Source organism: Mizuhopecten yessoensis, unplaced genomic scaffold, assembly GCF_002113885.1.
Source record: "Mizuhopecten yessoensis strain PY_sf001 unplaced genomic scaffold, ASM211388v2 scaffold3799, whole genome shotgun sequence".
Taxonomy (NCBI): Eukaryota; Metazoa; Mollusca; class Bivalvia; order Pectinida; family Pectinidae; genus Mizuhopecten; species Mizuhopecten yessoensis.
The window spans coordinates 263,312-279,557 of NW_018405225.1; the positions used below are offsets into that span (position 1 = coordinate 263,312).

The 16,246-nt window shown below is 40.0% G+C and overlaps 1 protein-coding gene across 1 annotated transcript; it reads left to right on the plus strand.

Moving 5' to 3' along the window:
* The first annotated feature begins 868 nt into the window (after positions 1-868).
* Positions 869-14,175, plus strand: LOC110448021. The gene is made up of 3 exons (XM_021494052.1): positions 869-973; positions 10,162-10,284; positions 10,580-14,175. The coding sequence occupies exons 1-3, from the start codon at positions 869-871 to the stop codon at positions 14,096-14,098; spliced, it is 3,747 nt and encodes a 1,248-aa protein (XP_021349727.1). The 3' UTR covers positions 14,099-14,175.
* The last annotated feature ends 2,071 nt before the right edge of the window (positions 14,176-16,246 follow it).

The following is a 16,246-nucleotide window of genomic DNA, read 5'->3' on the forward strand; positions in this document are numbered from 1 at the left end:
ACATGTGTTTCCGATTTTCTATCTATGATTAAAACATCTAATTTGAATTTTGACCGAGTAACAATTGACATTTAAAAAAAAACTCCATCGAATAATCATAAACACATAAGGGAGAATAATCTCAAAGGAATTTTGTTGGTGCTCGGAATCGTCTCTTTAAATAAATGTAATAAAGAAACTCATGTCCTTTCTTTGATAAATCATTGAAAGTCGCCCATAAAGAAGTGTCTTTGAATTCCTTTTTAAATTATTGCGGCACTGTGTCGACTTGAGATAGACTAATCTCTTTGCAACAATAGAAACACATTGAATAACCGGATGTATGGTATGTTTTTGTTAAACTTGTGTGTATCTTAAACGCGTCATGATTAATTATACTATGTTAAAATTTAGACGTACATAAAAAGGTATGATTTTAGGACGAACTTATATACCATAAAAGGCAACAAACGGAGACATAGGACGGGTATATGGAGACAAGGGCAGGGACAAAATGAAAAAGTATGGACAAAAGGAGGCAGAGAAGGGGACAAAGTGGTGAAGGAGCAAAAGAAATAGGGACAAGAGGAGGAAGAGGCAGGGACAAGAGGAAACGTCGGAGGGACCGTACGAGGAGGTAGAGATAGGGACAAGAGGAAAAGTCGGAAGGAACGTACGAGGAGGTAGAGATAAGGACAAGAGGAAAAGTCGGAGGGAACGTACGAGGAGGTAGAGATAGGGACAAGAGGAAAAGTCGGAAGGAACGTACGAGGAGGAAGAGATAAGGACAAGAGAAAAAGTCGGAGGTAACGTACGAGGAGGTAGAGATAGGGACAAGAGGAACGGTAGGAGGGAACGTACGAGGAGGTAAAGATAGGGTAACGAGGAAATGTCGGAGGGAACGTACGAGGAGGTAGAGATAGGACAAGAGGACACGTCGGAGGGAACGTGCGAGGAGGTAGAGATAGGGACAAGAGGACATGTCGGAGGGAACGTACGAGGAGGTAGAGATAGGGACAAGAGGAAATGTCGGAGGGAACGTGCGAGGAGGAAGAGATAGGGACAAGAGGACATGTCGGAGGGAACGTACGAGGAGGTAGAGATAAGGTCAAGAGAAAAAGTCGGAGGGAACGTACGAGGGGGTAGAGATAGGGTCAAGAGGGGAAGTCGGAGGGAACATGAGAGGAGGAAGAGATAGGGTCAAGAGGAAATGTCGGAGGGAACGTGCGAGGGGGTAGAGATAGGGACAAGAGGGACAAGAGGAAATGTCGGAGGGAACGTACGGGGAGGGAGAGATAGGGACAAGAGGTCATGTCGGAGGGAATGTACGAGGAGAAAGAGATAGGGACAAGAGGGACAAGAGGAAATGTCGGAGGGAACGGGCGAGGAGGAAGAGATAGGGTCAAGAGGGGAAGTCGGAGGGAACATGAGAGGAGGTAGAGATAGGACAAGAGGACACGTCGGAGGGAACGTGCGAGGAGGTAGAGATAGGGTCAAGAGGAGAAGTCGGAGGGAACATGAGAGGAGGTAGAGATAGGGACAAGAGGACATGTCGGAGGGAATGTACGAGGAGAAAGAGATATGGACAAGAGGAAAAGTCGGAGGGAACGTACGAGGAGAAAGAGATAGGGACAAGAGGAAAAGTCGGAAGGAACGTACGAGGAGGTAGTGATAAGGACAGGAGGAAAAGTCGGAAGGAACGTACGAGGAGGTAGAGATAAGGACAAGAGGAAAAGTCGGAGGGAACGTACGAGGAGGGAGAGATAGGGTCACGAGGAAATGTCGGAGGGAACGTACGAGGAGGTAGAGATAGGGTCAAGAGGAACGGTAGGAGGGAACGTACGAGGAGGTAAAGATAGGGTCACGAGGAAATGTCGGAGGGAACGTACGAGAAGGAAGAGATAGGGACAAGAGGAACGGTCGGAGGGAACGTACGAGGAGGTAGAGATAGGGTCACGAGGAAATGTCGGAGGGAACGTACGAGGAGGAAGAGATAGGGACAAGAGGAACGGTCGGAGGGAACGTGCAAAGGTGGTAGAGATAGGGACAAGAGGACACGTCGGAGGGAATGTACGAGGAGGTGGATATAGGGACAAGAGGACATGTCGGAGGGAACGTGCGAGGAGGTAGAGATAGGGACAAGAGGACATGTCGGAGGGAACGTGCGAGGAGGAAGAGATAGGGACAAGAGGACATGTCAGAGGGAACGTACGAGGAGGTAGAGATAGGGACAAGAGGACACGTCGGAGGGAACGTGCGAGGAGGTAGAGATAGGGACAAAATGAAATGTCGGAGGGAACGTGCGAGGAGGAAGAGATAGGGACAAGAGGACATGTCGGAGGGAACGTGCGAGGAGGTAGAGATAGGGTCAAGAGGACACGTCGGAGGGAACGTGAGAGGAGGTAGAGATAAGGACAAGAGGAAAAGTAGGAGGGAACGTACGAGGAGAAAGAGATAGGGACAAGAGGAAAAGTCGGAAGGAACGTACGAGGAGGTAGAGATAAGGACAAGAGGACAAGTCGGAGGGAACGTACGAGGAGGTAGAGATAAGGACAAGAGGAAAAGTAGGAGGGAACGTACGAGGAGAAAGAGATAGGGACAAGAGGAAAAGTCGGAAGGAACGTACGAGGAGGTAGAGATAAGGACAAGAGGAAAAGTCGGAGGGAACGTACGAGGAGGTAGAGATAGGGACAAGAGGAACGGTCGGAGGGAACGTACGAGGAGGTAAAGATAGGGTCACGAGGAAATGTCGGAGGGAACGTACGAGGAGGTAGAGATAGGGACAAGAGGACATGTCGGAGGGAACGTGCGAGGAGGTAGAGATAGGGAGAAGGGGACATGTCGGAGGGAACGTGCGAGGAGGTAGAGATAGGGACAAGAGGACATGTCGGGGGGAACGTGCGAGGAGGTAGAGATAGGGTCAAGAGGAGAAGTCGGAGGGAACGTGATAGGAGGTAGAGATAGGGACAAGAGGACATGTCGGAGGGAACGTACGAGGAGGTAGAGATAGGGACAAGAGGACACGTCGGAGGAAACGTGCGAGGAGGTAGAGATAGGGTCAAGAGGAGAAGTCGGAGGGAACGTGAGAGGAGGTAGAGATAGGGACAAGAGGACATGTCGGAGGGAACGTGCGAGGAGGTAGAGATAGGGTCAAGAAGACACGTCGGAGGGAACTTAAGAGTAGGTAGAGATAGGGACAAGGGGAGAAGTCGGAGGGAATGTGTGAGGAGGTAGAGATAGAGACAAGAGGACATGTCGGAGGGAACGTGCGAGGAGGTAGTGATAGGGTCAAGAGGAGGAGTCGGAGGGAACTTAAGAGTAGGTAGAGATAGGGACAAGAGGAGAAGTCGGAGGGAACGCATGATGCTGAATAGATAGGAAAAGAGGAAGGGACAAGATAAGGAGTCGGAGGGAACGACGAGGCGGTGGAGATAGGGACAAGAAGAAGAAGAAGAAGAAGAAAAAGAAGAAGAAGAAGAAGAAAGTCGGAGCAACGTACGAGGATGAAGATAGAGGGACAAGAGGAGAGAGGGACAATAGTCTATCGGAAGGCTTGGCTTTTTATAACAATTATGTGAAAGTTTCAACTAATTCTGCAAGTTCATTGCAAAAGGGTGGAGCCTATTCTTAAGCCGCCTGTCTCATCCCCAATAACTTCTACACGGTAAACATGTACATACACTATAGTGTGTTGACCTACTGTATCGGAACTTACAGTAGTTGTTTTCATACTTCAGAGTCAATATAGATTACACTTCAGGAACGCATTGTGTGGTTATCTCTTACTGACGTAAAGGCTTTTATCTGTTCTAATAAGGGTTTTCAGCACTTTGAAATATATATGATTTAACTTGAAATCTTAATTGTTGAAATTATAATGCATGGATAAATATTTGATAGATGTGTAAATAAAACAATGCTTAAAAGATATTTCTGATATTTCATGAGCTTTGGCGATGAAGCTTACAAAGCGTCGGTATATTTAACAAGATACTCCATGACGTATTTACTTATTCATAACCTTTGTGTAAATAATTTCTCGAGTCTATTCTACAGTTGGAAAATCAATGGGGAATGTACAAACCTCTATTGATGTTTTCCAAACTCTGACGTATTGATTAATTTGGTCACGTTTACATTGGTACATGTAATACTTCATGATACGGATGGTTCTCCAATATGACAAAAAGGATACATGTCATAGTCCCCTGTAAGTGTATCGATGTCAGAGCCGGTCTGTGAAGAGTACGACAATAAAGGTCGAACCCTAAACAGAGCCAACTTAAAATGTTTTGGATAGGAGATATGACATTCACTAATTAATACAAATATGTCTTGATGATGTTTCTTATAAACGACAACGATAACTCGTGTTTTCTAAGAGACGTACATGTAATATATACGTTTCTGCTGAATTTAATAAAAAAAAATCGCTTTATGAAGATGTGTCATTTTATTATATAAAATTGAAAATGCATAATGTTGATAAGTGTATTTCCTTCATACAAATGCTGTCGTTTGGTATCTCCTTGTTTCCTGTTGTTTTGGTATCGTCTTGGTTCCTGTTGTTATGGTGTCGTTTGGTGTCTCCCTGGATCCTGTCGTTTAGTATTTACTTGTTTTCTGTTGTTTTGGTGTCGTCTTGGTTCCTGCTGTTATCTTGTCGTTTGCTGTCTCCTGTTGTTTTGGTGTCGTCTTGGTGTCTCCCTGGTTCCTGTCTCCTTGTTTCCTGATGTTTTGGTGTCTCATTGTTTCTTGTTGTGTTGGAGTCTTCTTGGTTTCTGTCATTTGGTGCTGTCGTGGTTTCTGTTGTTTTGGTGTCGTCTTGGTTCCTGTCGTTTGGTGTCTTCTATTCATGATGATACACAACATTCACTAATTGTAAAAAATCTTTCTGCTTCAGTTTGTATCGACATTGCGTCAGGTCAATTAGGAATTGTTGAAGATGACCAGTATGCAAAATCTCTCACCCAAGTTATATTTTTCTTATAACTAAAACAGTTGGATATTGTTCGATTTCGATCAATGCTAAGTGTACGTTGAGTCAACCACTTGAAACATTTAAGCAAACATCACTGAACTACATCGCGGAGGAATATCCGTAATGGAGAATCACGAACGCTACTTTTCGTAGTTCAGGTTATTGATCAGAAGGTATAAATCACCAGGTCGATCTAACCAACACCTGTCGTTTAATGGGACGGCCTTGAAGTTGATTAACAGGGGTTTCTTGGTAGAAATTATCTTAATCCCACGACACCTTCTAGGCTAACACTGACCTTTCGTCGGTCCATATAATTAATGTCACGAGATCTAGAGTAGTAAGTGCCAATGTAGCAATGAATAGCGCGCTTGACCAGTAACCCACCTACTTTAAACAGCAGCCTAACCATACGTGGACGAGAGTTTAGTCAGAGTACAACTTGTGTACAAAACGGGCAAGTATAAGTAATCTCCATCTAGCGATAACAACTAAACCATTTATATCTCAAACAATGGGGGACACACTCTGTCACAAAGTCAATTCAAAATAAACTCAATGACTCATAATAACTATGCAAAATAAGTTTTTTTAACAAAATAGGCAAACTTTAATAATGATGATAAATACAATTACATATGATATGAGACAGGAAAGTAATAAAGCAAAACCATATGTACATTAAATAAATTATATTTGCATGTATCTAACTAGCATTGAACTCATGAGATTCATTACCGAATTCAGAATGAGTTGTGATCCATGGAAAACTTATTAGTTTACTTCATAGGCGTCATAATACTGTTAGTTGAATGTTATACTAATAATACTGCCTAGTTTTCTAAGGAAGGGGTTACTGCCATGCCATTATCATACTTGATTAGGTTAGTTACATGTAACTCTGATTTGGAATCTTATTCCATGTACGTTTGTATTCTATCCTTCGTTAAGAAGTTTACTTGTTGCACGCTATGTTTCTTTGTGCCGTTTTCAAGTCCATTGCCTGTTCATTCTATGTTATTCTACTTGCATTCTATGCTATTTTTCCATCTCGGGTTGGCGTGTTAATTTTGAATTCACACTCCATTCCGGATTACGCTAAGCAATTCTATTTAGATTTGAATCTGTTTTAAATTCTGTAATACTGTAAATATTAGATATGGGCGGATTTGTCGAGTGGTTAACACTCCGGCCTTCCACGCAGGCGGCCGGGTTCGATCCCCGAAGTCGCCGTACGCATGGAATATTAGAGAAAGTGTTTTTCTCCTGCCCACACAACTCCAACAACCCAGGTGGAGTATAAAATGATTTGGGATGGGTGTTGCGGTATCTGTGCTGTAGCATTCAGGTGAGGTGACACTATAAATGATACCGTTGGAAGCACGGTCCCACTACAAACAGAACACAATACATCTCCAACACACACAGGAATACACACATAGGGAGACATTAGCCAGGTGGCATAGGAATAGTAGTCAGCGCCTGATAAGGCAGCTCCTGCGAATTCCTCAATATTGTATTGTATTGTATATAAGCTAATTGTATTGAGGAACTTTCGTGTTTCGTTTACTGGCTTACAAATGTACTACAATGTAGTTACATGTAAACAGCTAGCTATTTCTGATTAAAATTTTAGTTTCAAAATGACTACAGTATCAAATCAACATGGAATCTGTTAATTACATAGAATGTACCTCGCGTAAGTCTGGAATGAAGTGCATTCTAAACTAGCACAAAAACAGGGTCAGAAAAATGAGCATAGCATGAAAACACTTAAAACAGAAAGTAGCATAGCATTTAATTGACCTGTAAACGAATACGAAAATGTACAAAGCATGAAACAAATATTCCTCTTAACCAAGGAAATAAAACAAATGTACATACATTGAGTAAGATTCCAAACCAGATGTAACTAACTCGAGTAAACACAATGATGGATGCTATCTCCTTCCACAGTTTTCCATGCTGTGTGGTATTAGAGTTGTATAAAGTGGTATCTCAGTCCATCTTTATAATGTTTTACCTGTAAACTGTATCTGTCTTTAGCCAACAAATTGCCATCTTATCTAATATTTTTGGAATTGAAATGTAAATAACGAAATTGAGATTGACTGTACAACTTGAATGTTATTCTTGTTTGTTTGCTTATATGGAATTTAACATCCTCGCCATCAATGATGTCATATAAAGACGAAGAAGTGAAGAGAGAGAGAGAGAGAGAGAAATATCCTCTATATATATATAAAGTTTGAAGGTGCTGCAAAGGGGGCAGCAGATCAATTTTACTTTCCTAAGTGTCTCCTTAGAGGACACAGAGGAACACAACCCCAACCCTTCCGATTATCCAGGGGGACTGCATGTTAGTCGCCTCTTACGATCCATGCATGGAATACAGCTGAAGTATACATACTTTTACGGTGAAGTTTACGTAAAACCTGAACAAAGTACAGCCAGATGCAACCTGTATATTATATATAAACTATAATCCGGGTGTAAGTAGGCGATTGTTATTGTATATAAATTGAGCCTTTCTGTAATACCCAATAATAATAGCCATTACACCAGAGAATGTGTATACCTTTAACACCTCAATGTACACTGTACCGTTAATAAAATCCTGGTTGTCGACTCGACAGAAACATTTGTACCATAGCGACAGCCCAGCATGGACATAAGGTGATTCTCGTGCCTTATTGTGTAAGGTAAGTCTGTATACATTACATGATAAAGAAATAGGACAGCAATGATATAGAAAATAAGATCTTGTTTTTTTGTATTGATGGTTGGGATGTACAAAGTTTCTCTATAATACTTCACATTTTCAATCGAAACGTCCATGATGAGAAATCCAGTGTCCGATCGGACCGGGCTTGTTACCTCATGTAAAATGAAAAGTTTGGTATCACAGGTGAGAGATCGAGGAAAAAGCTATAACGTAAGCTTTTCGTTTGCTAACGGTACAAGTCGCTAGTGTTTCTTAGAAGGTAACATGTATTGCAAGCTCAGGCCTTGAACATTTCAGCCCCTTATCATTTCTTCTTCTTCTCCTCCTCCTTCTTCTTCTTTTCTCCATTCTTCTTCTTTGGCCAACAATGACACATCAATGAGCAACAGGAGATCCAAAGTGAGCGGTGGATATTGTATACAATAGATTGATGATGACAATAAAACGTTGGACTGAGATATCCTCGATCTGAAAAAGGCAATTAGATGAGCGATTGAGACTGTAAGATCAGTGATTGAAGCTCTAAGATCAGTGATTGAGGCTCTAAGATCAGTGATTGAGGCTCTAAGATTAGTGATTGAGGCTCTGAGATCAGTGATTGAGGCTCTAAGATCAGTGATTGAGGTTCTAAGATCAGTGATTGGGGTTCTAAGATCAGCGATTGAGGTTCTAAGATCAATGACTGAGGCTCTAAGATCAGTGATTGATGCTCTAAGATCAGTGTTTGAGACCCTGAGATCAGCGATTGAGGCTTTAAGATCAGTGATTGAGGCTCTAAGATTAGTGTTTGAGACCCTGAGATCAGTGATTGAGGCTCTAAGATTATTAAATATAACACCTTTTCTTTTATATGATTGATTGCGACACAATCCGAGTCATTGACACACGATGAGTAACTGAGACACTAGGATTAAGTGATTAAGAGGATGAAATATGTGTTGGAGACACTACATGTGATATGATAATAGCGACACGTCAATAAGTGGTGGAGACACATAGATGAGTGGTTTGGACCTATTGAGACACATAGATGAGTGGTTTGGACCTATTGAGACACATAGATGAGTGGTTTGGACCTATTGAGACACATAAATGAGTGGTTTGGACCTATTGAGACACATAAATGAGTGGTTTGGACCTATTGAGATACGAAGATGAGTGCTTTGAAAAAAATAATAGTGTGATGCTAAAGATTTATATAACATACATAGAACATGAATACACACTGCCAATGGCTGCTTTGGTTTGGTGTAACAGCCTCTTTCAGATTGAAGCCTGCAGAAAGTGACATCATTTGTATTCTATGTCCAAAAGAGCTGATCACTCCAAAGAAGAATTATAAGTCTTAGTTGTATTTTATTTTCTATTTCATATATTGACATGCATAACGTTTTTTGAGTGACCCCATTCCTCCCTCTGCCATATGTGTAAGTAACATTTAACTTTGTATCGGAACACCACCATATCGATTTGATTTTACATTTGTACAAGGATAATTATAACCGCTAGCAAATCTGTAAAATAAAACAATATATTTTGTGATCTATGTGTCAGTCCTCACTGCCTGACAACGTGCTCAATGTTTTAACCCTGTCGGATTACTATCTCTTATAATCTAAACTAGATTATTGTTAATCTTAATATTACTGCCAACCAATTTAGATTGAATGGTATAGTACACCAGCTTTCTTACGGCCGATCTGTGAAACACTTACAATAAGCCTTCTACGCACTCGTGTTTACTTTATCCCGCCAGATCGTTTTCCGCGGATTTAAATATCGTCTTTACAGCTTGATCTCTCCATGTGAAGCTTTTTATTTTTCATTTCCTGACCAAATACCTCAGAAGTTCCCTTTTTTTACTATAAATCGACAGCCTTTCGGATAGTCTGCACGCGGCGACAATGTAAACAAAATATGCATATTGTAATATATTCTCGAATCTCATATCATAACATCTTATAACTCCTGACCAGAATGTAACCATTTCCTATGCAAACACAAAGCATTGTCTTCCAATTCCTTCGAAAATGAAGTTCAATCGCTCAGGCATATCCTAAGTACATTCTTTGTGACTCAACTAGATCTATGTGGTGGTAAGCCGATTTGAAAAAGGAAAGCCCAGCATGGGATCGTCTCTTTAAAATATATCTTTTGCATCCTCTGCAATTTCGTGCCTTATTTTATACCTGTTATGTAGTTAAATACCGTCTTTCTTGTTAGCAACAATGAAAAGGAGTTTTTCCAACGGCTTTTTCTGTTTCAGTTTTGAAATGAATTTCTCCAACAACATACCAGGGGGACACATTAGTCGCCTTTAACGATACACATGCAGAGGAATACAGCAGGGCTATTGTTGGTATTGTTTTGTATATGGGCTTTTTATTTTCAATTTCAAGGAAATACATGTGGTAACATACATTTTCATAACATTTTAATGGTAACATTTAATAGATTTTCCTTGTTGTATCCTCAGGACAAGATGAATGACCTCCCGGAGTGCATGCGTAGACGTCCCAGGCGACACTCACTGCATCAGGGTGAGGCTAGGGAAGTGTCAGCTGATGGTGACTACGTAATTCTTAAGGAATCAAGACAGGTAATCGCCTTTTTTAATTATGTTAAGCATTTTCGTGAACTAACATAAAACATTAACTTTACAGAATATACGTGACTTATAACATCATGCAGTCTATATTCTGTCTAATAACTGATACAGGTAGGATACCTTATTTTCTAGAAATTATATTTGAAGGTTAATGATGGAAAGACAGCATTTCTTAAACTAAATGAAATAAAACTGATCCAAAAAGCAAATATCCCATAGCAATGCATAGTAATAAAACGGTTTCAGTTTAAGATTGACAATGACATATCCCTGTGCATACTTGCAGCTAAGGGCGCAGCTGAAACCTCTTGACGATATCGAAGACGACGAGGACGAGGAAGAGAATGCAGTTGTGACTTCGTCAGATCTCGTTCAAGCCTGGCCACAAGATGATGTCCAAGCAAGTATGTTTCGGAATATTGAGAATGGAAATATTCCTGAGATTGAAGAATTAATTAACATAGATCTTGATTTGATGCAATGCACCACGTCCGTGGGTGATCTAAAGGACATGAACGTACTGCATTTTGCATTGCATCATAAAAGATTCGACGTCGGCGAAATGCTTATAAACAAAGCAGGGACGTTTCTTGCTAGTCAAGCGTTTTCTCTTCCTGGGTCTTCCTGCATGGCTCTTCATCAAATCACAGAGAACAATAATGTTAATCTCGCTAAACTAATACTCAAAAACAAATCAGAAGAAGAACAACAACGGCTTATAAAAGAAGAAGTAGTTAAAGATATCAAACATCAACGGGCAAGATCATTTTCATGTTATCACCTCGCTGCCTTCAATGGTTACACAGAGCTTGTTCGTCTGTACCTGGATGTAGGGATAGATGTGAACCTGTTAAATAGTAAGAAGGATTCAGCGTTACTTTGGGCAGCTAGGTGGGGGCATAACGCCACGGTATCGCTTCTCCTTGATTGCAATGCAGACGCAAACATCGAGAACGACAAAAAGTCGACAGCTCTCCATTGGGCAGTGCGTTACCAACAATCCAAGACAGTCAGACTATTACTGAAGAACGGGAAAGTTAATCCAAATCACATCCGCTCTATGGGTTTGGTCGCACCTCTGATTCTTTCGTCGGCCATTGGAAACAACAAAATAGCTAAACTACTATTGACACATGGTGCTGATGTTAATATTGTGATACGAGGAGGAGAACGTGCAATACACCATGCAGCCAAAGAGGGGCACATCAAGGTCGTGAAGACGCTTCTCAGATACGGGGCCGACATTAACATGGAAGACGAGAAGGGAGACATGGCCATACATTTCGCGTCCCAGAGAGGCCACGCTGATATCGTCAACTTACTTTTGATGAAAGGCGCCGATATGTTTCACAATAACGATATTGGAGAGGACTGCTGGGAAATTGCTTTACAACAGGAATCAAATGATGTGCTTCAAGTGTTAGCCAAATACTACAAAGTGGCTAAAAGTACGATGAGATTCTCCGGTATCCCTCCGATCTGCGTTGCTGCACGATTAGGCCGACCCCAAAAAATCAAAGCGCTTCTACAAATGAATCTAGATCCCCAAGAGGTGGATTTTGACGGAAACACATGTCTCCACTATGCCGCCATGTACAACAGGGATGAGGTTATACGCGAATTTGGCAATACATTTGATATAAATAAACAAAATAAAAAGCAGGAAACGGATCTTCATATAGCATGTACAAAGGGAAATCAAGAAGCTGCGTTTGCTTTAATGGATATGAAAGCAAAGACTAACGTCAGAAATGCGTCCGGAGAAACAGCATTGCACGTAATCGGTTATTCCAGCAACTCCACCCCCGAGCTTGCACGAGCTGTTCTGTCACACACTATTAAAATCCATGACTGGGTAAGTGTTAATTGCACTGACGACGCCGGCAACAACGCGCTACATTTGGCAGGGAAATATGCAAATCCGGATGTCTTATGGGAATTCCGATTCGTACGATTCAAAGACACAGATGTTGATGGAAACACACCCTTTCACGAGGCCGTGAGACTCAATTGTGAGGAGGTTTTACACACTGCCTTAGATATATACGAGAACATGCAGAGAGACGCCGACATCAACCACCCTAACAATAAGGGCGAGACCGTTCTCCACCTTGCAGCATCTGCGGGGTTCTCAGATTGTGTAACACGGCTCATATTTTACGGAGCTGACCTCGGTCGTAAGGATAATTGGGGAGATACTGTGCTGCATCGGCTAGTTAAAGCAATTGTGGATGACAATAGCAATACAGCGCTTAACATGAATGTTGTCGAGACCATTTTGCAAGAAGCTGTACGATGGTCGTGCAATATAAGCAACGAAAGATTTCCAAATCAAAACAAACGCTATTTTCAGCTACTTCAACGACAAGCTGTCCTATCCCTTATAAACGACTTTAAGAACGACAAATTGCTTTCCGTTCTCGGTTACGCTTCCAAGAAAGGCTGTGACGTATTTCTGAAACGAATTATGACTATGCCGGAAGTGATGTATTTTGAGAGACATGGAAACGTGTACTACGACATTACACATTTGACTCCTATGACCAATGGGTCTAACAAAAGATGTTGCGGTGAAGCAAGAGTTCAACATTCTGTTTCTCTTATTGAACTGCTTGTCACAACCGATGCGACAAACCACGCGTCATGCGTGTTAAATATAACACCTTTTCGAAAAATCGAAATGATGTACACATCGACCATAGCATGGGCTTATGCCTTTCTTATGTTCCTTCATGTTGCCTACATGAGCGCGTTCACATTCCTAGGTATTGAGATGTCGACAAAATTTCGAGAATTGCGGAATGGTACACTTATCGAAAACACTGATCCTATTTTGATAGCAACTTTTGTCGTAGTTCCATTAGAACCGCTGATTTTTCTGCTGAATGGCGTCATTGTATTGACGGTTATGTTATACAGACGGAACATTTCGACGTCGGAATCCTTCATCATATTAGCAGTGAACCTAACATTTGCTATTTTGACCCTTGCTTGGCTTGTTCTCGTGGGCATGCGTGACAGAAACCATGACTACGTTCTCTCAGTAAGTTTATGTATAGGATGGCTCTATTCAATCACATTCACTCGCGGATTCAAACAGATCCATTACTTCTGGAAAATGCTCCTGAGCATGCTTACTAGAGACGTTCTTCGGTTCATGCTTGTTTTCTTGTTTGTGCTACTGGCATTTAGTTTTGCATTTCACTCTCTGTTCCAAATTTCCCCAGAAATTGTTGATAGTTATACGTACCCGTTTGACACAATGTTCGTGGTGTTCAACACAATGGTAGGAATGGCGGACATATTCGATGGTAATTTCGATGCTGGACTGCTATCTGTCGGACGAACCTCAACTTTCCCCAAGATCATGTACGTTATCTATATACTATTTTCCACCATTATTCTACTAAATTTGCTGATAGCCATGATGAACGATTCCTATTCAAACATCTTAGAGAATCAGCAAGTCCTGTGGCGTGTCGATTCCATCAAAATTGGAATTAATGTCGAAAACCTACTCCCGAAATTCCCTAAATATTTTGGAAAAGTCAACATCCGGCATTGTAAAATAAATGCGGAATATGACGACTCTGTTGGTGAGAGATGGTACCTGATAATGTCAAAGGCAGAAATGAAACTTCTCCGTGATGCTGATTCGACGTCTCGTGACACACATCCTCTAGGTGGCGTACTTGAAGAACAATACAAGCGCATGGAAAAACGTATTGACAATATTGAGAAAGTTATGGTCGAAAATTTCGCCAAAACGTATGCTTTGTTGGAAAGAAAAATCACAGAACAATAATTTAAAGATATGCTTTCATTGGTGCAATGTGTGTTGGTGTGGATACTTTGAGGACATGCACGCAATGAACACATTCGTAAAAACATTAGAACTGATGGGGGAATTTTTTTTCAAAGATTATAGGAAAATATAATTATTTTATTTAATATTGATATTGATGCATTGTTTTTTAAAATGTGTATACCCTTGATAAAGAAAACAAAACGACAGACAAAAACAGATGAACATTGTGATGAGTGAGTGAGTGTTGATGAAATCCGAATCTTCCTATACATTTATTGTACATGTGATATAAGTGTCAAAAAAAGAGTTTGAAGAGTTTTATCATATTATCGAAAAAAGTCGATGTTTCAAAATTATTAATAAATTAAAAGAACAAATTTTCAATAGCTCCATTTGAAAATAAACTATTATTGCGAAGCATAATATTACTTATTGATTGTAAAATATAAATAGTAATTTCATGCTCGATCAGAATTATTCTGATTTACTCAGATATGATATTCCGTCTTTGCGTATTGCAGAGTTATCTTCTCTTGTGAGCAGGGATTGATTGTTACGTCATTGGTTTGTGTGGGAAAATTACGTCGTTTTCTCAAAAATTGATGACGTTACTCTCACAAACAAATGACGTAACAATCAATACCTGTTCTCAAGAGCAGATAACTCTGCAATACGCAAAGACGGAATAGGCATTTTGTTGATCAACACAAAATAGTCTCAATAATTATTCAGTGAGTGAAGTTATTAGTGATTGGTACAATTATTGATATATGTTCAGCAAACAAAATGTTCATGCATATTCAGAGAAACAATCGTTCATACATGCTCAGAGAAAAAAATGATGAACATTCATTTTTCCAAGAAATAAAGGTCAATACATATTCAGATGAAATAATGGTTCACACACGTTTGGAAAATTGTTGATAAGTTTTCAGGGAAATAAGTGTTTCATGCATGCTTAGATAATCGTTTTACATGTACTTAGTTTTATTTATACAATGTTACAATTTGTTTACAATTTAATTCATATATGAATGGAGCAGTTGTATTGTTATGCTTCAGTTTTTATATAAATGTGGGCTAGTTGGGCCAGGACACTTCTGTTAACCAGGTAGCGTAATCGGTTAGAACGATAGTGTAATAATCTGAAGTCCAGGGTCGGAAACCGGGTTAAGCCCTTTTGAATTTTAACACAGAACTTTCTTGTACATGATGTTGTATGAATTGGATCGAACAACAGGCTATGCTTATATCAGTTCTCTCCTGCATGTATGTGTAAAATTCAGCATATAAATGTATTATAATTAATAGTGAAATGAAAAATTGAAAACAAAAACACAACTTATATATATATATATATAAAACAGATATCAATGCGCAAGTCATATGGTAAAGGGGAGATAACTCTAACTGCTTATGAACCTCATCAGGGTAATGAGTGAGTTTTAGACATATTCCTTCACTAGATCCTCCCTGGGAGTTCAAAATCCACACAGAGTGACTCATAGATAGTTGAATATTAGGCTTATATACATTGAATATTATGAATAAGCTATTTCCATGTTGTATGGTATATTAATATTCACATTATAATACGTTAAGAATATAATTATACAACTACTTGTTATTAATTACAAAATACAAGTCCATGTTGATTTAAGGGGTGAGTATATCATATTCACACTGTGTTAATAATAAGTGCTTAATGATATGTATAACCATAAGCATGTTTGCTGTTCATGTTAACAATATTATATTATTAGTATATCAAAATATAAGTTGATATAGATGATTCAAGTTATATAAATCTTTTTGAGTTCACGATAAAGGTTGAGACACTCTTTAGGATATTTTTATTGGTTTCATTGTCACACTGGTTACAGCCATTTAGTAAAGTATGTAGAGTATAGTGCGAGTGATTATCATTGAATAGAGTAGCAGAGAGAAATTGTCGGTGATTGTTGTATCTGGCACAGTCAAAGAAGTAATGATAGCTTGTTTCCTGTATATAACCACACTCACATGAAGCAGATTCTAATAGATGGTCGTTAAAGATATCAAAGTTTAAGTTGCTAGCATTATTTCTAACTTGACATAGTATAATATTGATTTTTCTATCACCAGAGTTTTTTTACCACTGTCTGA

Excerpts from the sequence above, each read along its gene's own strand:
- LOC110448021 (XM_021494052.1), top strand. The coding sequence starts at position 869 with ATGTCGGAGGGAACGTACGAGGAGGTAGAGATAGGACAAGAGGACACG. Across the intron at positions 974-10,161 it reads GAGGACATGTCGGAGGGAAC|GACAAGATGAATGACCTCCC; the intron begins GTACGAGGAGGT and ends TTGTATCCTCAG. Across the intron at positions 10,285-10,579 it reads TTCTTAAGGAATCAAGACAG|CTAAGGGCGCAGCTGAAACC; the intron begins GTAATCGCCTTT and ends GCATACTTGCAG.